Here is a 26,198-nt window from a genome sequence, read left to right as displayed (position 1 = left end):
AGGCACTGATGGACGTAGAGCAGCTTCCAGCGTCCAGCGCCGAGAGCCCGCAGGTGTGCCAGGGGAACAAGCGTTGGTTCAGATCTGACCCGCATCAGTACCTTGCAGACGGGATAAGGGATCAGACTCTACAAGAGCACTGAGGGTGAGCCATGAGTCCCAGACAGTGCCAGGGCTGCCGGGGCGGCCAACCACAGCAGCACCAGACCAGAAGCAGCAAGGCCCAGACAGCTGGACTGAAACCATAGCTCAGCATCGCTGAGTCCCACGCCGCTGGACGATTTAATTAGGAGCCTTGGCAGGAAAGGTCCCTGCCACCAAGACAGAGCCCTTGGTTGTCACTGGAAAGAGGAGGGGGAAAACAGAACAATATTCATGGATAAGGTCTCATGGAGGCAGGTGCACAGGCACACGGAACAGCCCGAGCCAGGCAGGACCAACATCTTAGGTATTTACCTGTACTGTATCTTCATATAAAAGTTTATTTGCACCTACTTTAAAAGCAGAGCAACGAGAGAGAGAGAGAGAGAGAGAGAGAGAGAATCTTCCACCCACTGGTTGACTCTCAATGCCTACAACTGCCGGGGCTGGGCCAGGCCAAATCCAGGAGCCCAGAACTCCATCTGGGTCTCCATCGCCCGGTGCCTCCCGGGATGCATCAGCAGGATCGTAGCTGGGAAGCAGAACGGCGGGGCATCCAAGCAGCCCTCCCCCGTGGGAGGCAGGCGGGCAGCTCCGGAGGCAGCGGAACCTTTGCGTGGCGACGCCGGGCCCTGGCTGTGTTTTGTCTTCACGAACCGAGCTTCGGGCCGGGCTGCCTGCTGTGATCCTTTGTTTTTGATCAGCTCAGAGATGGGATCACCACAAAGCCTGTGTTTTCGTGTCTGTTGCCAGACCCTGACTTTACTGTGATAGAAAACTGTGCTCTGAGATGGTTAAGAATTCAGTTTATTCGTCCAGGGTACAAACATCATCCGAGTGCCCATGCGCACGGCCGGCCACCTGTGGCCCCAGTCGCTTCCTTCTGTGACGCTGTCACTGTGCAGGGGGCCGCCCTCCACCTGGTTCTGGGGGAGCACCCGGATTCTCTGTGCTTTCTCCCTGCAGCCCTGTGTGGCCAAAACGAACCCGGATTCTAAGCCATTAGCCGTGTTTCTTCGTCGGTGACAGTGAAGGTCTATTGAGTCCGCTGAACGAGGCCCCTTCACGCACGTTTCTACTCCGTCCTCACCACTGCCCTGTGAGCGGGTCCATCAATTTCCCTCTCTCGCAGACGAGGCTGAGCGACTCCCCCCACGGCGCCACGCTCCTCACGTATTCTGCAGAAGCGTTTGGCTTAGGGGAGCGAGAGCTCTGGGGAGGAGACAGCCGCTGTGCCTACCCTCAAATCCTTGAATGAATTCTTTGTGGCGGTCATTAGCTCCTTGCCACAGCACCAAGGGGTAGGGAGCTAAGGGTGCGAGTTACGCGGAGAGCATCTGCAATGGAACAGGTGTCTCTAGGCCAGCGCTGGAGCAGGGACTTCAGGCTGGAACCAGAGAGCCACAGGAAGTGCTTAGCAAAAACACTCGATCTCCCTTGGGAGCCGAGTGTTTTTAATGAAGAGTGGGGGGTGGGGGTTAAGGTCAAGGACCGGGAGTTTTGCTTCCCTAGCCACACGACAGAGCGCAGCGGGAGGCCGCGCGGCCCAACCTGGAGCCCGCCTGTTCCCCCCGCTGGGAATCGCGCAGCGGCCCCCGACGTCAGCCGCCTGGCGCACAGAGGCCGCCCGGCTCCCGCCCTCGTCGGCCAGTCCCGGCTGCCTACCCTCGCAGATCTGCTCCCACAGGTTTTTGCCCGGCGGCGGCGGCTCGGTGACCTGCCCCAGCGACACAGGCAGGTCGGGGGACACGGACGACACGGTGAGCGCTGGCGTCCGGGTGGTGCCGGACGAGTCGGCCGAGCTGTCCGGCTCCTCGCGCTGGCCACTGCGGCTGGGGATCTGCCGCGGAGCCGCCATGGACGCCGTTTCCACGGCAACCGCGTTCGCCTCCTGGCAGCGACCCGGAAGGAACTGGATGTCGCGGGGGCGAGCCAGCGAGTGGAAGTTGACTTCCGGGTCACGGCGGAGCGGGCTCTCACGTGGAGGCGGAGACCCTCGGCTGACGGGTGAGCGCGGTGCAAGGCGCGGCGGCGAGGGGCTGGAGACGGGGCTTGGGCATCTGCTGGCAGGAGAGGAAGGGGGCGAAGTGGCGGCGCCGCACCCCGAAATTGCCCCCTCGATCGGCGCTGCGAGCCCGCCCGAGCCTTAGGCCCCCGCCTCCAGGAAGTTGCCCGGGAGCAAGGCTCGCGGTGTGTTTCTGGGGGCGCTTGGAGAGGGGAGCCGGGGCGCCCCCGCGGTGAGCTTGGCGGGGTGGTCCGCGGGCTCCGGCGCCCCGCGGACGCGTTTGAACCCCCCGTTTTGCCACGTCCGGACCGGGATCTAGGGCCAGTGGACGCGTGGGACGTGGCTTGTGGAGAGAGCGCGGGCGCGAGGTGCCCCGGCGGTGGTTCGGTTCCCCGCCCCGCCTCGGGGAGAGCGCGGATGCGCGGCGGGCCGCGGGTTCCGAATGGCCGAGCCGGGGCGGAGGAGGGGGCGAGGCTGCGCGTCCGGCTCCCGCCGCGGCTTTGTTCTGCGCGATCCCGGGACGGCGCGCGCGCTCGGCTCCCCGGACGCGCCAGCTCCAGGTTTTCGCTTCTCCCCCTCCTTGGCGAGCGCCTGGCGGATGCCCACCTGTTGCGGCGGCGGCGGTTCCTGCGGCCGGCTCAGGTGCGCGCTGGGGCGTGGTTACCGTCGGTTTGCTCCTAAACTCCCCGCTTCCTCCTCCCGCCTCGGCACCCTGTGTCCACCCACCTGTGCAGTGAGCATCCCCACCGGGGCGGCTCCAGGCGTGTGTTCGCCGCAGCTGCCCCAGCTGCGAAGCTTTGTTCTTCAGAACTTTGCAGACTACTGGTAGGGCCGGTTCCTCGCCCTCCGTCGCCCTAACCTTGCCACGCTCTTGCTTTGGGGACTGTATCATCGTCGTCATCGGGGCGCTTAGCCTCCCGCGCCTACGGGTCGCTCGGAGGCCAATGTCTTGTGTCTGTTTCTAGCATGCATTCAGGCTCTGGGAACGCAGGGAATGCGTGAACCAGTGGCTGTTCCCTTGGTTCTCCCGGTGTTTCTGGAGCAGGTTATGAACGCCCTTTGAAGTTGCTACGAGTAAGCCAGATCCAGGGGGGCCCCTGTGGGCCGCAGGCTGGAGAAGCCCCTGTGCTTGGTTTCTGGGTGCCCTGGGTGACTCGGCTCTCAGCTGGCCCGGGGAGCAGCGGGGGCTAGGCTGCCGGCCGCGGTGAGAGGGGCCGAAGGGTGTGGAGGGCGCCCGCCCCTTCGCACAGGTGTCTCCATAACATTCAACTAGGGAGAGCCGGCTGGCTTGCTGTGTGTCATTGCCAATCAGTGAGTGCCAGCAATCAGCTTGAAGTTTCAGAAAGCGGGGAAACAGGTGTGCTGGCCGGATGTGGCCCCTAACCCTGGGGGCTTCTGGTTCGCTCTTTGTGGATGGGGGGCTGAGGTCGGGAACAGCCAAGGCTCTGTGGCAAGAGTGTGTCGGAGCCACCGGAAGCCCAGTGTTTGGGTCCTCGCTGGGGCTTCTTGCCCGTCCTTACCCCTGGTCTTGTGAGCCACACAGGAAGGCAGTTGTGAGGGGAGGTCACTCGGGGTGCAGGTGGGGGAGTTCATTGTTAGGAGAGCCCCGGATGCAGGCCTGGTTGTGGCCCCGTTGCTGCCTGGGCTGGGAGTCAGCAAGCTGACTGGTGTCTGGGATGAACAGCAGGCTTGGAGGTTTGAGGAAGGGGCTTCGAAAGAGGAATCGACAGTGTAGGACGTCCTTGGCGTGGACTGTTCTGTTTATTCCCCCAGAGAAGGAGTCGGTAGTGCCCTCCACCCCCATTTTCCAGATGGGGAAGTTGAGGCTCAGGGAGCTTAGGGTTTTGGTTTTTTTTTTTAAGGTTTATTTATTCATTTGAAAGGCAGAGTTAGAGAGGAAGAGACAGGTCTTCCATCGGCTGGTTCACTCCCCACGTAGCTGCAATGGCTGGAGTTAGGCCGGGCCAAAGCCAGGAGCCTGGAATTCTTATCTGGGTCTCCCGTGTGGATGGCAGGGGCCCAAACACTTAGGCCATCCTCCACTGCTTTCCCAGATGCATCAGCAGGGAGTTGTATCAGAAGCAGAGCAGGAGGCCGGCATTTGTGGTGCAGTAGGTTAATCCTCTGCCTGCCGTGCCAGCATCCCATATGGGCACTGGTTCGAGTCCCGGTTGCTCCCCTTCTGATCCAGCTCTCTGTTATAGCCTGGGATAGCAGGAGAAGATGGCTCCCTGCACCCGCATGGGAGACTTGGAAGAAGCTCCTGGCTCCTGGTTTTGGATCCGCCCAGCTCCAGCTGTTGTGGCCATCTGGGGAGTGAACCAGCGGATGGGAGACCTCTCTCTGTGTCTCTACCTCTCAAATGAATGCATAATAAATAAAAACAAAAAAATCATTCAAAAAAGCCGAGCAACTGGGACTAGAGCTGGCACTCAGGTATGGCGTGCCAGCACCGCAGGTGGTGGCCTCGCCCACTGTGCCACAGCACTGGCCCTGAGGCTAGGTGACTGAGTCAGGGTAGCAGAGTGGTTTGGTTTGGAACCTAAAGCTGTCTGGACTTAAATGTCTATCCTAGGCTAGTGCCACGGCTCACTAGGCTAATCCTCCGCCTAGCGGCACCGGCACACCAGGTTCTAGTCCCGGTCGGGGCGCCGGATTCTGTCCTGGTTGCTCCTCTTCCAGGCCAGCTCTCTGCTGTGGCCAGGGAGTGCAGTGGAGGATGGCCAAGTCCTTGGGCCCTGCACCCCATGGGAGACCAGGAGAAGCAACTGGCTCCTGGCTTCGGATCAGCGTGGTGCACCAGCACTGCGCCGGCCATTGGAGGGTGAACCAACGACAAAGGAAGACCTTTCTCTCTCTCTCTCTCTCTCTCACTGTCCACTCTGCCTGTCAAAAAAAAAAAAAAAAAAAAAAAAAGTCTATCCGATTTTGCTTTGCACCAAAGGAATGCTGATCATTTTCTGACTACCAACTCAAAGAAATTTGGCTTTTGGTGGTGCTTAGAAGAATTGAACTCAGGCTAACCTGTACTGTTGTTTTTGGCAGGAATGATCAACAAGGCTCCCAAACTGGACCTGGGCCTTGAGTTTCCAGAGAAAAAGAAGAAGAAGAAGAAGAAGTTGGTCAAAGAGGCAGAGACTCGGTATTCGGTTCTCAGCATTGACCCCTGTTTCGTGGCCGCATCTCCGCGGAGGAGCGGGGCCCAGGGACAGGCACCCGAGGTGCCGCTAGTGGTGAAGAAGAAGAAGAAGAAGAAGAAAAGCCAGAACAGCGCGCTGGGCGAGGAGCCCCCGGAACCCGAGCTCTCCTCGCGGGCCCAGCGGACGAAGAAGTCACCGAGCCCCCGGAAGCAGTCCCCCAGCCACTCGGAGTTCCTCGGCGGGGAGAAGAAGAAGAAGAGGAAGTCCGTGGTGCCTCTGGCCGTGCCCCATGGCTTGAGGGTCAAGGTTTCCCCAGACCCCAGACAGGGGGAGGAGGTGAGCAGAGCCAGCAAGAAGCCCAAAAAACACAAGAAGGAAAAAAAGGCCCAGGAGCTTGGTGCCTTCGCAGTGCGGGACCCTTGGTTCCTGGAGGTGGAGGACGCCCTGCGCAGGTGCGCAGCGGGCCAGGAGGGGGGCGAGGAGCAGGCGGCTGCGGGTCAGAAGCGGAAGCAGGGCAGCTCCAGGGAGCACCCGGTGAAGGCGAAGAAGAAGAAGAAGAAGAAAGCCCACCAGGAGGAAGACACCCTCTTGGGCCAGTGCCCGCTCTCCAGGTCCTCGGAGAGCAGCCCTCGGAGAGGCAGCAAAAAGAAGCCAGTCAGGGTCGACGCCCCCGAGTACATCCCCATAGGAGATGGCCCCAAGACCCCCACAAAGAAGAAAACCAAGTCCAAGAAGAAGGTGGGGCAGCCAGTCCTCGAGGAGCCCGCTCTAAAGAAGAAGAAGAAGAAGAAGCGGAAAGAGAGCGAGGTGGCAGGCGACCTCTGGGAGGAGGTGGGTTCTCCTTCGGAAGTGGGCTCTGCCGTGGGAGCACAGGGCGGCGCTGGGGGGGCGGGTGCAGTGCACGTGTGCACCCATGTGGGCATGCGTGCCTGAGCTGCTGGGGCCAGCAGGAAACTGACCTCGGCCAGATGAGGGGGTGGGGGGAGTTGTTGACCTGTGTCATCGGGTTTATGGTATGCAGGCTTCAGGTGTGTCTGGATCCAGCGGCTCATGCAGTATTGTTAGTAATATAGGCATCCTTTGCTGTTGAGAGTCTACCCAACTCAGGAACTGACGAAGTTTCCAGTTTTCAGCGGATCCTTTGTTTCCTGAACGTCACCACTTGCTACCCAAAGCTCAAGAAAGAGTCAGAAACCGCAGGGTGCCAGTAGCTCTCAGCTCACTGTCCGAGCTCAGTACACACGACTTAGGGGTACGGTAGATTTGGGTGGCCTCCCTCAGCTCCGGGCTTGTACTTCTCCGGGGTGCAGTCCTGGTCTTGCCCCTGTCCCCAGCCCATGGCGAGCTGGCCTTGCAGCTCCAGGCCTTCATCCTCGTGGTTCAGGGTTCAGGCCCTCCCCGAGGACACAGCGTGCCTCCTGGGAAGTGACCGCAGAGGCCTAGAGCTGCTGTCACAGGCCTGGCTTGGGTCATGGTAGCCAGAAGCCCTGCTCTGACATCAGGCGTCGGTCTCGCTTGATCCGTGCCATCTGGGGTTGGGGGCCAGTTTTGGAGGGAAAACCAGAGCGATCCTTTTAGGAGGATGGCTTGGTGAGAACCGTGGAGATGAGCTGTTACCACAGGGACGAGTGGCAGCGAAGGGTGGCCGTGAGCTGAGGACGGGGAGTCCCCTGACCAGGCTGTCACTCCTGTGTGAGCGGCGTGTGTGCGGCGCGCGGGAGAAACTGTGTGCACCCAGATCCCGGAAGTCGCTGGGGCTGACTTGGCTTGCGTGCTGGCTGTACTCGGTCGCTGGTACCAGCCTGCGTGCTGGCTGCCCATCTGCTGCTCTCCTGAGGGCTCTGGGCTGGGGAAACCCTCTCGCGCTTCCGCCTCATTGCCGTCGGGTGGGGAGCTGCCGTGGTGGCCCCCATGAGCGGGAAGGGGGGTCGAGGGGCGCCCTGCCTGCAAGAGTGGCCGCTGGGCTGGATTCAGACTCAGTGGACGGTCTGGCTTCTGCCCTGGGGGTTTTTCCAGTCTCAGAGGCAGCCCGTGTCTCCTCGCACGGGAGGCAGGAAGTGACTGTTCCTTTAAAACACACCCCGGGTTCTCCCAGCTCAGCACCAAGCAGCTGGATGGCCCTGGCCTGTGTTGCCCTATGCTCTGCAAGTAATAGCAGTGGCCGGTGTGTGGTGGGCACCTCCAGGGAGCCGTGCCTGGCCCCGAGAGCTGGGCCCTCCACAGGGCGTGTGTGGCTCGCTCCTGGCTCAGCCCCATGGGTTTGAGGAGGGCACGGGGCTGAGCGGAGGTGGCTTTGCTTGCAGGATTTCTCCCAGCTTTGCCCCAGCCCCTTCGACTTGGTTCCACCTGGATCTTCACTGTTCAGAGACTCAGGGTGAGGGGAACTCCAGTGCCTTGGAGCCCAGCCCCCATCAGAGTCTAGGGTCTTATCCCAGGGCCTCGGGACAGGCTGTCCCCACTGTTTACCATCTGCGTGGTGAGGGTGCGGTGCTGCCAGGCCAGCCTGCTGGGTTGGGGCAAACACACACACGTCCTGCAGGTGCAGAGAGGATCAGGGGCTGATGTGAGCATGCAGCCCCCCCGGATCACTGCTCGGGGCGCCAGTGCTGGGCAGAGCACTCCTGAAGGGAGGCTGCGGGGTGCCGGTGGCTGTCAGTGCTGATGGCCAGGGGCCGAGGGCGGCGCAGTGAGCTGGCGCCAGTGTGGGCCTTGGCCGCCCTGCAGAGGAAGCAGCAGCCCAGAAGCCCAGGGAGGGAGGAGGAGGCTGGGGTGCTGGAACTTGGGTGAGCCGTGGCAGCGCCAAAGGACCAGGCAGAGGGGCAGAGGCACCTTTTTTTTTTTTTCTCTTCATTTTGTAAAGATTTATTTCTTTGAAGACAGAGGGAGAGATTTCTGTTCACTGGTTCACTCCCCAAATGGCCACAACACACAGGGCTGGACCAGGCTGAAGCCAGGAGCTTCATCCAGGTCTCCCACGTGGGTGCAGGGGCCCAAGCACTTTGGCCATCATCTACTACTTTGCCAGGTGCATTAGCAGGGGGCTGGATCGGAGGAGCAGCCGGGTCTTGAACCAGCACTCATAGGGGAAGCCGGCATTGCAGGTGGTAACTACAGCTGCTACACCCCAATGCGGGCCCCAGGCTGGATTTTCCTAGTAGCTGGGATGCCCTCGCAGGCTGGTGTCTGGAGGTGGAAGTTAGAGCCCTAGAGGCCCGTCGTGGTTAGGCAGCCATCAGGACTCGGGCGTGGCTGTGCCAAGGAAAGACTTGGGTGGTTTGGGTAGTCCGTTTGCTGCCCGCCCTGCCTCTCTGCTTGTGCCCCTGGCTGGCTTGGTGTCCGGTGTAGTGGGAAAGGCCGTACTGTAGGCCCCACGATAGAAATCCTGACTCGGGCTCAGCCCCATCCCCTAAGCCGTGGGGTGGCCCCTTCTCCTCTCTCAGCCTGTGTCTCCATCTGCCAAGTGCAGGGAGGAGACTTGCAGTCGAGAGAGGCTGGACGGGGCTTCGTGGGCTGGGGCGTGTCCTGGACGTCATTGTGACCTCACCCATTGTATACTTGACCCTCACCTGCCTCTGTCCTCCCTCTGTGCAGGAGCCAGACACAGACTTAGAGGTGGTGTTGGTAAAGAAAGGCAACACGGACGAGGCGCACATAGACCAGGTACGGCCCGGCCCGCCTCTCCCAGGACCCCAGCTCCTGCTCTCAGACACACCTCCAGGGCAGGGACCCCATTCCTCCCACGGGCCCCTCCAGCTGCCATGCTGTGGCCGAGGGGCCTGCGAGGGCATGATCCTGAGACCCTGCAGCTGGGGCAGGGGTTACGTGGCTCAGCCAGCCCAGGGCTGCCACCTCCTGGGCTGGTCCCCGAGCACACAGAGGAGTTGTTTCTTATGTCCAGATCCCTTGCAGCCGTCTCCTGGGTGGGAACTGACTTTTTGGAATTGTATTATTTTCTGTTTAAGATGTATGTATTGGCTGGCGCCGCGGCTCACTAGGCTAATCCTCCACCTAACGGCGCCGGCACACCGGGTTCTAGTCCCGGTTGGGGCGCCGGATTCTGTCCCGGTTGCCCCTCTTCCAGGCCAGCTCTCTGCTGTGGCCTGGGAGTGCAGTGGAGGATGGCCCAGGTGCTTGGGCCCTGCACCCCATGGGAGACCAGGAAAAGCACCTGACTCTGCTTGGGCCCTGCACCCCATGGGAGACCAGGAAAAGCACCTGACTCCTGGCTCCTGCCATCGGATCAGCGCGGTGCGCCGGCCGCGGCGGCCATTGGAGGGTGAACCAACGGCAAAGGAAGACCTTTCTCTCTGTCTCTCTCTCTCACTGTCCACTCTGCCTGTCAAAAAAAAAAAAAAAAAAAAAAGATGTATGTATTGAAAGGTAGTGTCAGAGGGAGAAAGAGAGACCTTGCATTTGCTGGCTCACCCCTTAAATGGCCAGCAGGCTGAAACCAAGAGCCTGGAACTCCATCAGCGTCTTCCATGGTGTGGGAGGAGCCCAAGTACTCGGGCCATCATCTACTGCTTTCCCTGGTGCATTAGCAGGGAGCTGGATCAGAAGTGGTACAGCTGAGACTTGACCCATCGCCCTTATGGGATATTGGCAGCAGGGAATGGCTTAACCCACTGTGCCACAAAGCCACCTTTGCTAAGGTTTTTTAAAGCCCAATGCCCTGGTAGGCTTTCCACGTAGTTTTTCTGTTTCTCTCATACTACCTACAAGGCTGCTGACAGTTCTGACCCTCGCGATAAATAGATCGGTGTTAAGGGATGACTTAGCCAAGGCCCCGCGGCTGCTTGATAGCAGCCTCTGCATGACTCCACAGCCTGTCTTCTCGCGAAACAAGGGTGCTGTTCCCATGAGAGTTAGTGGCAGTACCCGGCCATGGGTTCTGGCAAGTTTCACCCAGGATAACTTAATAAATCAGCTTCAGTTTCTGGGAGAATTCATTCTCTAGAAACACTGGCCAAAGAGGAGAAATAGTGGTTAAGAGGCCCCTTGGACATGCGTGTCCCGTGTCGGAGGGCCTGGGTTCCAGCGTTGGCTCCACTTCCTGCTGATGCACACCCTGGCAGGGAGCCGTGATGGGGCAGGCAGTTGGGTCCCTGCACCCATGGGGGAGATGTGGTTGGAGTTCTTGGCGCCTACCTTTGAATAACTGGGATAAATGACACCTGCCCCTTTAGGCCCTTAGGCCTGTCACCCTGGATTAGGGAAGCCTTTTGACAGAAGTGTCCCCCTTGGCTGGTAGCAGAGAGACGCTGTGCCACCTACACCACCCTGACCCTGTTCCCCCCAGACCCATCTCTGTCCTGGGTTTTATTCTTTTTTAAAGATTTTTATTTAAGAGGTAGAGTACAGACAGTGAGAGGAAGAGGGAGAAGGTCTTGCATCCACTGGTTTACTCCCCAAATGGCCACAATGGCTGTGGCTGGGCCGCTCTGAAGCCAGGAGCTTCTTCCAGGTCTCCCACGTGGATGCAGAGGTCCAAGGCGTTGGGCCATCTTCAGCTGCTTTCCCAGGCCATAGCAGAGAGCTTGATCAGAAGTGGAGCAGCCAGGACTCGAACTGGCGCCCATATGGGATGCAGGCAGAGGATTAACCCACAGCGCTGGCCCCTGTCCTGGGTTTTAAGTTCAAAGAAAATGTATATATCTCCTTGCTCTCTCCTGTGCTCAGGTGAGGCGAAAGGCCTTGCAAGAAGAGATCGATCGGGAGTCGGGCAAGACGGAAGTTTCGGAAACCAGGACGGTGAGTTTGACACAGGGACCCTGCGAGGTGGGACCCTCAGTGTCCCGACCCCTCCCCTTCCTGCAGTGTGGTGGAGGGGGAGCAGCTGCATTCATCCAGGCCCACAGCTGGCTCCCTCTAGGGCAGGGCTGGTCCTTCCCTGGACCCTTGGCACCAGCCCCAGAGGTATGGGATGTCCCCTGGAACGGGGAGGGGGCGAGGGCAAGGGGCTTGCAGGACTGGCTTCAAGAGCCAGTGTGAAGGGGAAATCCCCAGTCCCGGGCTGGGGGCGTGGGGTTAGCTCCATCTCCCCGACACCAAGGCGGCCGAGGCAGTGCTCCTGGCCTAGTGGCCGGTGGCAGGGACGGGTGTGGTGTTGAAATGGGTAATCCAGCAGGAAGGATCACGCATCACGGAGCAGCAGCCCGGGCTGGACCGTGCTGCAGTGGGAGCCGCTAGAGGGGGCTTTGGCCCCAGTGGGAGAAACCTGGTTAGCAGGCCATGCCTGGAAGAAGGAAAAAGGGAAGTTCCGAGGCATGGCTGGTGGGAGCTTGTCAGAAACGTGGCCTGGGGGAGAGCTGCTGGCTGGGGTCAGGAGACCGGACGTCAGAGCAGGCACTGTCCATCGGGCAACTTGCCCTCCCTGAGCCTCAGTTTCCAGACCTGTAAAATGGGGTGCATACGCTGGCTCAGCGGGCTCTTGGGGGCTGTCACGTGAGCCGGAAGGCAGCGGCGTGCCAGTCAGCCAGTTAGGCTCCTGGCCCCAGTGGAGCTGTAAATGTCATTTCCTTGTCAATGAAACAAGAAACGTGGTATCTTTCCTGGGGCTGAATCGGACAGGGCACCGTGCAGCTGTGTCAGCGCAGGACCTCGCTCACGTAGTCCTCGCTGGTGGGCTGGAGTCTGGGGGCGGACAGGGGCCTTGGGATCAAGGGGACTAACCTGCTCTCCCCTCTTGCCACAGGGAACGCAGTTTGGCCAGTGGGATACCGCCGGGTTTGAAAACGAGGAACAGAAGCTGAAATTTCTCAAACTCATGGGCGGCTTTAAGAACCTGTCCCCTTCCTTCAGCCGCCCCCCCAGCACGCTCGGGAGGCCCAACATGGCCCTCAGCAAGCAGGCCGCGGACAGCCTGCAGCAGGGCCTGCAGCGGGACTACGACCGGGCCCTGAGCTGGAAGTACAGCCGCGGCGCCGGCCTCGGCTTCGCCCCCGCCTCGGACAAGATCTTCTACATCGACAGGAACGCTTCCAAGTCGGTGCGCCTGGACGATTAAACCGCGTATCTGGGCCCCGCAACAGCCCCCGGTGCTTTTTCTTACCCACCCCATCTTGCAGAAAGAAAAGCTCTCCTTCGACACTTGAGGCCAGCTGTGTGGACGAAGGGGGGTGGGGAGGGGGGCAGCGCGTGGCCAAGCCCTCGTCCTGCCGTGTCTGACATTCCATCCCCGGGTGGAGACGGCCGCGCATCCACCAGGAGCTAACACTCATTGTGGGGTTAGCACGTGTGTGTGCCAGGCACACACCAAAGTGCATTAATCTTCATGACGACGAAGTGGGTGCTATCGTTAGACCCATCCTACAGATGAGGCAACTGAGGTTCAGGGAGAAAGCACTACAGTTGCCCAGGGTCAGCCACCAGTCAGTACCAGGGAGTGTACTTTTGTATCCCCAGCCCTAAGTCACTGTTCTTCCTCTGAAGGGAAGATTCACTAGGATTAAAGTTTGCGGTTGAGGAGACATGCTGTATGACACGTCTGTGGGGCTGCTGGGGGACAGGGAGGAACCAGGCCACCCTGTAAGCCCCTGGCTTGAAGTGGCCGAGCTTGCTCTGCTCCAGGGAGCCGTGCCCCTGACCCGGCCTCGCCTCGCCTCTAGGGCCCGGGTGCTGAGCTGGGTCTTGATTGCTTAGTGCCGCCCCTGGACTCTGCACAAGGCCTCTTAGAGAGTGGTCCGTGCTCCTGCTGAGCGGGTGGCAGAGTCCCAGGTGTGTTTTCTTTAGGTTATTCTGGATTGCAAAGAAGGAAGGTGGTGGGAAGGAGGTGACCCAGGCCCACAGCAATGGCTGCAGCCTCTTCCGCCGCCTGGGACTTCACAGCCGACCTCAGGGAGCTCCAGGACAAATGGCCCAGGTGACCCTGACTGTTTGTTCTGTTGCACGAGCCCAAAGACAGGCTCCGATTGGAACACTGTCACATCGTCTCTGGAGCGCCTCCTATAGACGGCCCAGCCCTCACTGGCCAGGAAATTGTGTGTCCCGCCGGGCCGGCTGGGTGGAGCTGACTCAGCAGCTAAGGCGCTTGCTCTTCCCTAAGTGGTGGCTTCCAGGAGGTAGCAGGATGGCAGCCTGTCGAGGGCTGGAACATTCCAGAGGAGAAAGCAGCACCTCTGTGTGCCTTGGGCAAGCTCTTTCACTTGGTCTCCTGAAATGCTTCCTTGAGTCCCTGTTGCTCCAGCGGTGGACTTGGGAAAGTGGCCCACGAGAACGTAGGCAGCCTGGGCCCCCTGCCTGGTCCTGGTGCTGTCATTCGGAAGGTCCTCTGGTGCCATGCCTGCCTGTCCTAATGGCAGAGCCCAAGTTGAGGTCGGGGCAGGGCCGTGGAAGCCCGCAGCCCAGGCTTGGGAAGCAGGCTGTGCAGAAGAGAAGGAATGTGAATTTGCCCGTTACTTCTGATGGGAGCAGCGGCCGGTGAGAGCAGTCCGTGAGCGGGGGTTGATGGCAAGAGCTGGGAGGTGAAGACCGCGTGGGCTATCTGAGCAAAGCTCTGCTGGCGTCCTCAGTTGCTTTGGTTTGGTGAGCAGAGGGGAGGAGGAGAGGCAGTGTGGAGGCGGGCTGCCCAGCAGAACGCCCGGCTGGAGGGGGTTGTCATCCAGTTGGCCAGAACGTCCACAGCTTGATTTTTGGTCCTAAATTATTCAGTTTCTATAAATTTTTAAGATGTATCTTAGCTCCTTCCACTTCTGGAGGTTAACTGAGGTCGCCGGACTCTGTTCCAGCAGGTAGAGAGGAAGTACAATCTGTGTCCAAGATTCGTCTTCCGGAAGCACAGTCTTTTGGGGTCTTCATTTGAGAGGCAGAGTACACAGCCATCTGCTGGTTTACCCTTCAAATGCCCGCAGCAGCTGGGGCAGGGCCAGGAGCTGGGAACACAGTTCAGCCTTTGTGTGGGCGGCAGGAACCCAGGAATCAAGCCCACGTGCTGCAGGGTGGGATGCGAGCATCCTGACCCTTAGGCTAAAGGCCTCTGTTAGTCCACAGCGTGGATACAGTTTCATGAACAATAGGTTCTAGGTTGCGAGTCACCAATCGGTAGTACCATTCTTACAGATTCAGAATCAAGCCCCGGTGGCCATGGCACAAGAACCAGGTTCCGGAGAGCAGATGGACTCGGGCTGCAGCGCCAGCAGGGCGCGTGTGCTCAGAGGTGCCCTGTCCTGCAGCCGAGTCCCAGGAGTCAGGCGCGTGGTTGTCTCCTGCACCAGCGTGGCCGCCACGCAGATGAGAGCGGTGCCCATAGATCGCGCCGGTAACTGCTTTTCCCATCTGTCTGCTCCGTCCAGACTCTTTGGGTGCAAGGTCTAACTGCACAGGTCTGGCATGGTGGCACTTGAGAGTGGACTGCTTTTCTAAGCTATGAAACACCCAACACCCCCAGGAAAGAAAGGTGGTACCTGCAGTCGCGGTTCCTGTCTGGCTGAAGGCCCACCTGACCCTCCTCGGGCTGATGGAGATGCCGTAGGCCGCCTGTGAAAAGAAACCCGGAGACACAACTTCTCCATGAACAAGACGTGGTTTTTATTGCACCCACGATCCCTGCTTCTTCCCCCTCAGGAAAACGAAGCTGCGGACGATCTGCAGCCCCTGGATTCCAGTGAGCCCTGGGCAGCAGATGGGGTCGTGGTGGGCCTGGCCCTCAGGTCCTGCTCTGCAGCGGGAGTCTGAGGGCCAGCTCGCTCAGGTGACTCATGTCTGGCTGTCTGCTTCGCTTCTTGATGTATTCCAGAGTCTTCACCTAGGAGGAAAACAGAGAGCCATCTCCCCTCTGGTCCTCGGAGCCCGGGGCTCCAGCAAGCCAGCTGTTCCGGGCACTCACACTGCCCGGCACAGAGGGGGGAGTCTTCTGCAAGACGAGGGAGAGGAAGAAGCCCCAGCCTTCACAGTGAAACCTGTTAGAGTGCAACCCGGCCCTAAAATCAGATTGGCTGGGCTGGGTAGGTGAAGCCGCGACCTGCGATTGCCGGCATCCAGTCCCGGCTGTGCCACTTCTGAACCTGCTCTCTAAGGTGCCAGGGAAGGGCCCCAAGAACTGCTTGTGCCCCCCCACCCACATAGGAGACCCGGATGGAGTTCTAGCTCCTGGCTTCAGCCTGGCCCAGTCCTGGCCATTTGCAGAGTGAACCAGTGGATGGAAGGTCGGTCTGTCTCTGTCCCCTAACTCTTTCAATTTTTTTTAAGTCATGTTTCGGTATGAGCAGTGCTGGCTGATGTTTTTATCTCCATGGCTTTTATTGAGGGAGTCGAGTGCTAAGGCCATGACTTCCAGTGCTAGGAAATGGCCCTACAGAATTCCTGGTCTGGTGCAGATTTCAAAGGCGAGACTGGAAGTGCAGCCCAGTGGGGCTCCGGCCGACCCCCAACCCCGAGCGCCTCACCATGGTCCTGGTGTCCGCACAGCCGTGCCTCTGGGCCAGGTGCCACAGGTTGACGGAGAGCTGGTTCAGCTTGTTGTTGCGCAGGTCTCCGTGGGCCAAGATGCTGTTAAAGAAGGAGAGGCCCAGCGAGCTCTGGCGCTTCAGGGCCTGCAGGAGAAAAGTGAGGTCAGCACCTGGGCCGGGCCCGCAGGTGGCTGTGGACAGCCGTGACTCCATGGGGGTCGTGTGGGTTCAAAGCCAGCTGCCGTGGAGCTGTGAGATCCCTGCCTTGCGGGGTGAGGCTTCCATGATGCAGGTAAAGCCGTTAGCTCGGCGCTTCCCCCCGGGTCTTTACCCATGAAAGGCAAGGGACTGAGCAGTGGCTGGGTCGGGGGATGAAAGAGGCCGGCAGTGAGAGGCCTCCGTGGTTGCTCTTGAAGCCCGAAGCCTGCAGCGGGACTCAGATGTGTTCTCGTACCGCCCACAGCTGAAGTCCCCATTCCTGCCCCCGGGAGTTAACACAAAGACCAGAGACAGCTCTGCCCCAGCAGGGCTCCCCCGGGCACAATGCCACGTCGCACTTTCATAAAGAACACCTTAGCCTCTCTCCCCGGAGAGGTACCTCGCCAGCCAAGAGCCAGCCACCGTGGCCAGGCAGGCCAAACCTGAGCCCCAGCTTTACATGGTAGGACAAAGGGAAAGGGTCCAGAAGAGGAGGTACAGTGTCCCCCAAGTCAGTCAAAGCACGTGGAAAGGCCACAGCATCAGGGGAGGACTCGAGGTTCCAGAAAGCCCACGGGGCCAGGTCAGATCCACGGTCAAGGAGAATGTGATTTCAAGTCCTGCTCAGAGAATCTCCCCGAGTGAAGACTTAACCATGTGTCACTGAAGTGGGAGAACGCGGTGCACAGTATCTAACTGACTCCCCGCTTCCTGTCTTCCCAGCGAGCACTTTAGCCAAGAGCGTTCCACGGGCAAGTGTTCGGATGCTGCAGACTGAGAAGCGGGAAATGAACGGAGGAGATGTTTCTGGGATGAGAATGCAGCCAACACAGACGCGGGAGAGAGAGCATGGCTGTGCAGACGGGGCCCCAGCCCGCTCCTCCTCCACGCTCATAAATAGGAAATGGCTGCTCCCCGTGCGTTTCCTCAGAGGACTGCCTCGCAGGGCCTGGCCCGGTGCCCGGCCCCACCACGCCCCAGCAAACAACTGCATGAGGCTCACGGTCAGAACACGGCTGGCTCCTCCTCGCGGCCTCGGAGGACGATTCAAAGGCCACGCGGAGGGCGAGCGCCAGCGGCGAGGTGTGCCCACGGCAGGAAGCGGGCTGGCTCGCCCCCACTGGGATGGGCTGGCACCAGCAGGGCCTGCAGAGCGTGGTAACGCCAGGAGCCTGTCCTGGGCCTCAGGGGCACTGCTGTCAAATGAAGTGTGACTCGGTCCAGTGTCGGCCACGTCCGCCTGGGTTTGTCTGATACACGGTGGGCAGAGAGGGCCAGGCCGCTGTGTTCACCGGTGGTGAAACTTCCCCCGTGGCCCAGCTCTGCTAGGCTCGAGAACCGTCTCCCATCAACCCCTGCTTCTCAGAGAAGACGACAGGTACACGTTCAGTACATACAGCTCTAGGGAGGGTGCTAGGGGCAGTGGGTTGAGCCACGACAGGCTGCCCACATCCACACGGGAGTGCTGCTTCATAATCCTGGCTCCTCCACTTACATCCAGCGTCCTGCCGGTGCGCCAGGGAGGCAGGTGATGATAGCCCAGGTCCTCGGGTTCCTGCGGCCCACGTGGGAGAGCAGAATGGACTTCCTGGCTCAACCCTGGCTGTTGTGGGCATTTAATGGGAGTGAAGAGCAAATGGAAGCTGTCTCCCTTGCTGTCACTCTGCCTTTCAAATAGACCAACATCTGTTTCAAAAATAGCTCCAGATTACATGGTTCTGGGCTTTACTTTATTGTGAGCTTTGGAGTTCTAGGTTATAGTCATAGACGCTATGAGCAGTTGTCTCTGATTAAAGCCAGCCTGCTGCTTCGCATGAAGAAATGTGTTTTCATCCACTGATCACTTCCCAAGTGGCCACGGCTGGGCCGGGCTTAAAGCGAGGGGCCCAAGCACTTGGGCCACCTTTCGCTGCTCTCCCAGACACATTAGCAGGGAACTGGATCGGAAGTGGAGCAGCCAGGACTGGAACCGGCACCCCTATGGGATTCTGAAATTTCAAGCAGTGGTTTACCCCAGTTAGCCAAGTGCTGGGGCCGGTGTGGTAAATTTGTACAACTTTATACACTTCCTGCCTCCAGCTTCCTGTTCAGGTAGACCCTGGGGAGGCAGTGATGATGGCTCAAGTACTTGGGTTCCTGCCACCCAAGGGGGAGACCTGGGTTGAGCTCCTGGTCCAGTCCAAAGCTGTCATGGGCATGTGGCAGGAGAGTGAATATAGAGACGCTATCTCTAACTCTGAACTAAAAACCAGGAGAAAGAGCTAGGAAGAACTGACGTGGGGGAGGGGAGGGATGTCAGTGCAAGCTGCAGGTACAGGACTTCCGTCTCCTGTAGCGCAGAAGCAGCTCCGTTTGGACAACTGCACAGGGAATCATGGTCCTTCACCTCCTGAGAGTGGACAAGTTTGTAAGAGGCCTTTCAGGTAGGGACAGCTGATGCCTCGGGGGTGCCCACTGGTTTGATAGCAAGTCTTCCTGATGGGGAGTCCAGTGCTGCTCCTCCCCAGGACAGCTGAGTGCCTTCCCTGCGTGACCTTGCCCACGGTCCCGCGAGGGAGGGGGTTCCAGGTGGATGGCCCCCGGGCAGCAGGAGTTCCGCCACTTGGGCTGGCATCCAGGTCTGCCCTTCAGACTGCCAACCCTAAGGCTAGTCCTTTAGGCCGTGGCCCTGACTTTGGCAGAAGAAACTACAGGAATCCCATTCTCTCCAGCGTTTGCCTGAGCACCCTAGACCATTGCAGTGTGCGGATATCTATAGCTATGTGCTATTTTTGTAGGTGGGAATGAAAACCATTGCAATCAGAGCTTCGGGCAAACGGTAGGTCAAGAACAGACTCGGGGAAGGCTGTTGAGGCACAGAGTCTGGCCCCGGCCACTCATGGGAAGGATGCAGCCCTGACCCCTATCTAAGGCGCTGACAGCCCCTCCCACAACTTCCTGCCGTAGGCACACCTCGCCGCTGGCGCTTGCCCTCCACATGGCCTTTGAATCATCCTCCGAGGCCATGAGAAGGAGCCAGCCGTGTTCTGACCGTGAGCTTCATGCAGTTGACCAGACAGCAACCAGCCACGCCCCCAGCAGGGCCTCTGGAATCCAGCTGTTACTCACCTTCAGGCCAAAGCTAAAGCTACACCAAGTGAACAAGCTGTGGTCACCACAGACCTGGGAAAGGAACTGGGTAATGACCTTGAAATCAACCAGCTACCTGTGCAAAAGGACAATAGGGAAGACCCGCTCCGAGAGCGCACGAGATGGGACTTTGGATAAGAGAACCTGTTTTGTGGAGAAGAGCAGGGGTTCTAGACGATTACCTGGACCACAGTGCACGGCCCCGCCTGAGGGCGCAGCAGCCTGGTCTGCAAAGTGTGCAAGGGCTGCTGGGAATATCTCGGTCCTGCACCCAATGTACGGTAGGTCGTGGAGGCTGCAGGATGCTACCTGGCATCAACTCCAGACCACAGGCCGCCGCCTCACAGACCCGAGGGAAGGCCCTGGGGGAGGAGGGCAGTAGGTGCAGGGAACCAGGGGAGCCCGCGGCTCTAGGTGAGCTCTGAGCCGCTCCTTGCCTTTTCTATTCAGTGACAACCACCTCGGCACCTTCATCTCGCAGAGTTCTTGAGAGCACTAAGGGCTCGGGTGTGGAGAGCACCGGGTACAGGCGAGGCACCTGCCTTGTCTGCCATGCGTGGTTGTGCCTGCACAGGCAGGACTTGGAGACCCATGAGGCCCCTCCTCCCCTGAGCTTCCCTAGGAAGTGGAGTGGGAACCACTGGCCAGCAGGCACACACACCACGGCAGCCCACTAGGGTACCAAGTGCTGCAGGCACAGGTGTGCAGGCACTGGGTCCTGGGATCTACTTTCGAGTTGAGATTTTGCCTAATGGTCTAGAAAGTTGATCTCATAGAAGTCAAGGGTAGAATAGTGGCTGCTGTAGCTGGGGGGAGCTAAGGTCTGAACCACGAGAAGGCACAGCCAGGGGAAGGCCCCGGGCAGGTGCAGTCCAGGCAGAGCAAACAGCAGGGGCAAAGGCCCTGGTGCCCGGGGTAGAGGGCGTGCACATGAACACATCACTCGCAGGAATTTCTTTTCCAGAATGAGTCACCGTCAGCCGCCCTGGGAACCCCTGCTTCCCGCGCAGGCGGGGTGCCTACCTCGTCCTTGGCCAGGGTTTTCAGGTGCTCCAGGATCTGAGCCATCACCGTCTCGCACAGCTTGTTGTTTTCAGCCAGGAACTTGGCGTCTCCCCCGTAGAGGCTGTCGTTGGAGTCGACTGGTTGAACAGACAAGAGTGTCATGAGGATGGTACCGAGGGAAATGGCCAAAACTTGCTTTCTTTGTGGTCCCAATGCCACTGGGAAGTTTTGGCCAAGCTCCTGCCCACCGTAGCCAGCTGCCGGCCCATCATCCCCTCCGCAGCACGAGCCGTTCTGTTCCCTGTTTCATCCCCTCCCCAGGCTCGGATTCTGCTGACGTCACCTCTCGACACAACAGGCTGCGCTCTGCTTGGTCACCGCCTGGAGTGAGCCAGGTCCAGGCAAGGCTGGGTGTGTTTGAGTCCCGCTGTTGCTCCTTGTCAGCCAAGCACAGCCTGCTGTGGCTAACTGAAAGCAGACGCACAGTACGCACAGACCTGGTGCTTAGCGTGTGACGGCTGAACAGGATACCACTTAGGACAGACCAGAACAACTTCCAAGGTCCCACTGCAAACCCCCCGGTGGGCAACTTCCTGTCTGTGGCTAGAACGAGCCTGCTGTACCCCCTCTGCCTCACTCGCCCCCTGCTCGCTCCCTTGGGCTTATCCTCCTTGTCTCACCACAACTGCTTTAGCTGCCTGCTTCCTGACTCCCAAATGCTGATCTGTGCTCAGCCAAGGGCAATGAGTGCAACTGAGGGTGAACACGTGGGCCCCTGTCCCAGGTGTGGGGACAGTGAAGACTCTAGGGGCCGGGCCTGTGCACACGTGGCCACACACTGCTGATCTAGCTGTATGGTTTAGGGGTGTTTTTAACAAACAAGACTCGGCACCAGCGCCGCGGCTCACTAGGCTAATCCTCCGCCTGCGGCACCGGCACCCCGGGTTTTAGTCCCGGTCGGGGTGCCGGATTCTGTCCCGGTTGCCCCTCTTCCAGTCCAGCTCTCTGCTGTGGCCCGGGAGTGCAGTGGAGGATGGCCCAAGTGCTTGGGCCCTGCACCTGCATGGGAGACCAGGAGGAAGCACTTGGCTCCTGGCTTCGGATCGGCGCAGCGCGCCAGCAGTAGCAACCATTTGGGGGGTGAACCAATGGAAGGAAGACCTTTCTCTCTGTCTCTCTAACTCTGCCTGTCCAAAAAAATAAACAAGACTCGGCTTCACTTGCTCATCTGGAGTGGAATGTGATAAGCTTCTCACCAGAGAGCACACATCAAGGCTCCAAGGCATGGTTGGTAAGGATGACTGTCTCACACCAATCAAAAGGGCCTGCAAAGTTGTACGAGCAAAGGACAAACGGCACCAGGTTTCGTTTGCACACAGTGAGGCTGAGAGCCACAACTGCCAATCCTGCTGTCTGTGCGGCAACAGCGTCATGTTCGACAGAGACCTGCCACAGAGGCCAAACCTTTGTCTCAAGAAACACAACTCCCAGCTGCTGATTCACTTCCCAAATGCCAGAAAAGGTCAGGACTGCGCTAGGCTGAAGATGGGAACTAGGAAGTCTGTCTGGGTCTCCCGTGTGGCGAGCGGGCATCCGACGCCTTGAGCCATCATAGCTGCCTCCCAGAGCCTGGGCGAGCAGGAAGCTGGAGCTCGGGAGCCAGAGGTGGGAATCAAACCCAGGCACTCCCACGTGGGACGTGGGTTTCTTAACTGTTAGGCCAAAGGCTCACCCTGGCCTCTGAGCTTTTAAGAAAGTGATCCAGGGCTGGCGCTGTGGCGTAGTGGGTAAAGCCACTGCCTGCAGTGCTGGTATCCTATATGGACGCCAGTTCGAGTCCTGGCTGCTCCACTTCCCATTCAGCTCTCTGCTATGGCCTGAGAAAGCAGTAGAAGATGGCCCAAGGTCTTAAGCCTTCGCACCCACATGGGAGACCCAGAAGAAGCTCCTGGCTTTGGATCAGTGCAGCTCCGGCCATTGCGGTCAATTGGGGAGTAAACCAGTGGATGGAAGACTCTCTCTTTCTCTCTGCCTATCATTCTTTCTGTGTAACTGACTTTCAAATAAATAAATCTTTTTTTAAAAAAAGCAAAGAAAAGTGACTCACAGGGCCAGTGCGGTGGCACAATGGGTTAAAAGCCCAGCGTGTACTGCTGGCATCACATATGGACACCGGTTCTAGTCCCAGCTGCTCCACTTCTGATCCAGCTCCCTGCTAATGCACCTGGGAAAGCAGTGGAAGGTGGCCCAAGTGCTTGGACCTCTGTTCCACATGGGAGACCCAGAAGAAGCTCCTGGCTTTGGATAAGCTCAGCTCTGGCCATTGTGGGCATTTGGGGAGTGAACCAGCAGATGGAAGACCTCTTTGTCTCTACCCCTCTGTAACTCTTTCAAATAAAGTCAATCTTAAAAAAAAAAAATATAGTGCCCTCCAAGCCAGCTTTCTGGTACAGTGGGTTAAACCACTACCTATTACACCAGCATCCCCTATGGGCAGGGGTTCAAATCCTGGCTGCTAAGCTTCTCATTTAGCTCCCTCTAATGTGCCTGGGAAAGCAGCAGAAGATGGCCTAAGTGCTGGGGTCCCTGCACTCACGTGAGAGACTCCTAAGGAGTTCCAGGGTCATAGCTTTGAATAGGCCCAGCTCTGGCCATTGCAGCCATTTGGGAAGTAAACCAGTGAATGGAAGATCTCTCTGTGTTCTCCCTCTCTAACTGCCTTTCAAATATATAAATCTTGGGGGGGGGGGGGAAGTGACCCCTGGGGCTAGCATTGTGATGCAGTGGGTTAAGCTGCTACCTTTAAGGCCAGCATCCCATGTCCACTCTGTTTTGGATCCAGCTCTCTGCTATGGCCTGGGAAGGCAGCAGAAGATGGTCCAAGTTGGGCCCCTGCTATCCACATGGGAGTCCTGGTTGGAGTTCCAGGCTCCTGACTGGCCTGGCCCAGCCCTAGCCTTTGCAGCCATTTGGGGAGTGAACCAGCAGGTGGAAGATCTCTTTCTCTCTGTCACACTGCCTTTCAAATACATAAAATAAACCTCGAAAAAGAAAAAAATTACCTCTATTAAAGTCACTAAGAGCAAAATTGGCAAACAATATACATCAGAAATAATGCATGAAGTTTGTATACCTTAAATAAAAGGTTTCTGAGTAAAAAAGAAAAATGTTGATCTGACCTATAATTTATATACATATGTAAATGCATAATATATATAAAGGACTTCATTGTAATCACAGCAGAAAACTAAAACCACAGATTTTAAAAAACCATTTACATTAACAGACTTGAGAAAGAATGCTAACACTTGGTTTTGATGGCGGTCTGGGAAAACTGTTAGTAGGTGTGTCAGTGTGGAAAGGGGCATGAAACGAGAACGTTCGGTCCCATGTCACACAGAGTGGCTGTGACCGACACAGCAGGAGAACAGTCGGAACAAGTGGTCAGGACGTGGGAAACTGGCATCCCTCGGCACTGCTGGGGGCATCGGACAGTGGCGCTGCCGCGGTGGACCTCAAGGCAAAGTTCGCCTGCTCCAACAACCTCCACTCTGTGCAGGACAGCAGGGACTTACACACGGCACAAAGCAGCCTCCGTCCCAACAGTCAACAAGCGGAGACAACGTGAGCATCCGTTAACAGACCCAGACGCATGGGTAAACATCCCGGTACCATGGGGTCACATTCCACCTTCAAAAGCCAAGAAATGCTGACGCACGCTACAACACCAATCTGCCTTAAGGATGGTACACTAAAGTGAAAGAGGCCAGACACAAAGGGGCGAGTACCGCACGATGCCACTCAGATGAGTTCCTAGAATAGGTAATCCACTGGAACAGACTACAGGTCACCAGGGGCTACTTACTGGACACAGGGCTTCTGTAGAGCTGGTGAGAAAATTGTGACTATGCTCGCTGAAACAGAACGGTGCACTTACAAGTTTTATGCTATGAACATTTCATCACAATAATATTACAAAAAAAAAAGTCTTAGAACCAGAAATGTCCAGATCTTCTGAGTTGGGAAAATCCCTCTCGGAAATCTATCCTAAGAGAATCACCCAATGGGTGCCTGGAGGTGCCTGTAAGTGACGTTCACGGCACAGGAGTTCCCAGTAGGGAAACGAGCAGTGACAGCAGTGTCCCTAGACAGAGCGCTGGTTAGACTCTGTGGTGCAGCACTGAATTCAGGACTATGAGGATGACCAGAGTGTGTGATCTCTGGCTATATTACTGTTGCTTAGATGAAGAAAGCTAAGTGACCGATCAGCACACACAGTGCAGCCCTATATAGCACATTTACCCATATGTACTGCCTAGCTGGTAACAGCCTAACAACCAATTTTTCTCATGTAAAGAATTCTGTGTCACTGTTTCGTGTATTTCCCGTAATCTGCCTGGAGCTGTTTGGACACGGGCAGGTCTAACACAGAACAGTTAAGTAATGGATACCACACTTTCAGGGATGCTTCTAGGTTCGTTTCCTGTAGACATTTCGGGATCAATTACTCTTCATTCCTCCCCACCACGACCTTGCCCCAAGTTCTTATTGTGAAAAAACATAAAGGCTAAAGAAAAGTCAAATGCAGGCAGTAGAGCAAGCTCCTGTCTACCTCTCACCTGGGGTCTCCAAGCCCTAACGTTAGGCTGCATATGGGCAGCTCTCCGGCTTGGTCTCCCCATGCCCTGACATTTGGGGTTTTTCTGGCTGAACCATTGGGAAGCAGGTTGCAGACAACTGCCTAAGAGTAAGGGGAACACCTGCTCCCTTGCTCCCCAGTGTCTCCGCCACGGGTGAGCACTGGTCCAGTCCTGAGCCACCCAGTTAAGGAGACTCTGCTGGGGGGCGTTCCCAGGGGATCCTATCCTCTGCGGCTGCTGCTCCAATGCCAGGGATGGCCCGGCTGCAGCATTTCTCAGATAGCATCGCAACTGCTGTCTCCGAGTGCAAAGCAGCAGTTATTCTTGTAAGAAGTGCAAGAATCCGATTCAGCCGCTCACTGCCACCCAATCTGGCAGGGCCGCGAAACTGCAGCTGGTGGAGGAATTCCTCACGTCCACTACTGAGGACCAGAATAGCCCCTGGCCTAAATTCCTGGTCGTCTTTGGGGCTGCAGTCTCCTCTTGTTCCTACCAGCCCAGCACTGGAAAAGAGAGAGGGACCCACCACCCAGGGTCACCAGGGGTGTGTTCGGGGCAGGCACACAGAGCACCTGCTGCATGAGGGCCTGCTCTGTGCCCGGTTCTGGGAGGCAGCAGGGGACAAAGCTGAGCCGGAGCTGCCCTCAGAGCTGACCGTCCACTAGGAGATGAAGACACGCAGGTGCACAATGGCAACAGCAAGGGACTGATCAGATCTCAAAATCTAGACCTAGGAATCAGAATTCTAGGATCAGTGACAGGCTGAGCTCTGGAAGCTGAATTCAGGAGAGAAAATGAAAAAATGGGGGTTCAGAGGTGAGTTTTCCATGCTCACCCCTGTTGGTCACAGCGGGTAGGAAGGAAATTTGAGAATCAAAAGTAACTGGGCCAAGCTAAGAGTGCAGAGGGGCTTGTGAGTCCAGATCAGACTCGCACAGAGGGACAAATGATGTCCCTGGCAAATGGCCATCAAAAATAGCTCTGGACCTCTGCATCTGTCTGAGCCAAGGTCACAAACCGAATGCTTCAGGGGCCCAGCAGGTGACAGGGAGGACAGGGACTACGAGGGCTTCTTGGAAGCCTCCACGGCTGTGCTCCTCTGACAAAGACAGACTCCACTGGTGTGTTAGATACACGTTCAGCGTCCAGGCACGTCCCCATCTGAAGCCAGCACGTGCACCCTCACAAGCCTGCGTGCAATGCGTGCAAGTACTGCACGGACGGTGCCATGCCACAGGAGAACAGAAAGTGGCCAAGGCATCCTTCAAAAATGCAACACTTATCCAACGTGCCTTTTCCAGAAGGCCCAACAAGCTGCATCCACACTGCCTGACAGGCTGCCTGCAACCAGATGGGGGCAGGGAGCAGGGAGCCCCCCGACCTGCAGAGCCGCCTCGGCTCTCCACCTCTGCTCTTCTACTAAGACACCTGCCAGGCCGCGCTGTGCATCCCGAGTCAACGCAGCTGGGCTGAGGAGGAAGAAGAGGAAAGCCAACACCTGTTCTCATCTTGAAAAGCTGGGAAAGTGGACTCTACCTAGTAAACACAGCCTGCC

The 26,198-nt window shown here is 58.0% G+C and overlaps 2 protein-coding genes across 6 annotated transcripts in view; one reads left to right on the top strand and one right to left on the bottom strand.

Moving 5' to 3' along the window:
* Window positions 1-472: 472 nt before the first annotated feature.
* KNOP1 (lysine rich nucleolar protein 1) lies at window positions 473-12,755 on the top strand. 4 transcript variants are annotated; one of them, XM_051847463.2, is made up of 5 exons: window positions 473-2,148; window positions 5,192-6,117; window positions 8,878-8,946; window positions 10,966-11,037; window positions 11,981-12,755. In XM_051847463.2, exons 1-5 carry the CDS (start codon window positions 1,599-1,601, stop codon window positions 12,290-12,292), a joined length of 1,929 nt encoding a protein of 642 aa, XP_051703423.1. In that variant the 5' UTR covers window positions 473-1,598; the 3' UTR covers window positions 12,293-12,755. The 4 variants fall into 4 exon arrangements, with proteins under 4 accessions (XP_051703423.1, XP_051703424.1, XP_008255992.1 ...); XM_008257770.4 differs by having other exon boundaries at window positions 2,107-2,331; XM_002711806.5 differs by lacking the exon at window positions 473-2,148 and adding an exon at window positions 2,550-2,788.
* Window positions 12,756-14,790: 2,035 nt separating this feature from the next.
* The window catches only part of VPS35L (VPS35 endosomal protein sorting factor like), a 92,031-nt gene continuing 80,623 nt past the window's right edge, over window positions 14,791-26,198 (bottom strand). For both annotated transcript variants that reach the window (XM_002711807.5, XM_070064787.1), the window contains exons 29-31: window positions 20,022-20,140; window positions 15,669-15,815; window positions 14,791-15,028 (exon numbers count right to left, since the gene is read on the bottom strand). In XM_002711807.5, the coding sequence (XP_002711853.2) occupies window positions 14,930-15,028; window positions 15,669-15,815; window positions 20,022-20,140 (365 nt within the window). In that variant the 3' untranslated portion in view covers window positions 14,791-14,929. The remainder of the gene's footprint in view (window positions 15,029-15,668; window positions 15,816-20,021; window positions 20,141-26,198) is intronic.

Source organism: Oryctolagus cuniculus, chromosome 19, assembly GCF_964237555.1.
Source record: "Oryctolagus cuniculus chromosome 19, mOryCun1.1, whole genome shotgun sequence".
Lineage (NCBI taxonomy): Eukaryota > Metazoa > Chordata > Mammalia > Lagomorpha > Leporidae > Oryctolagus > Oryctolagus cuniculus.
The sequence above is the reverse complement of the archived record's forward strand: the minus strand, read 5'-3'. Positions and strand labels throughout refer to the sequence as shown.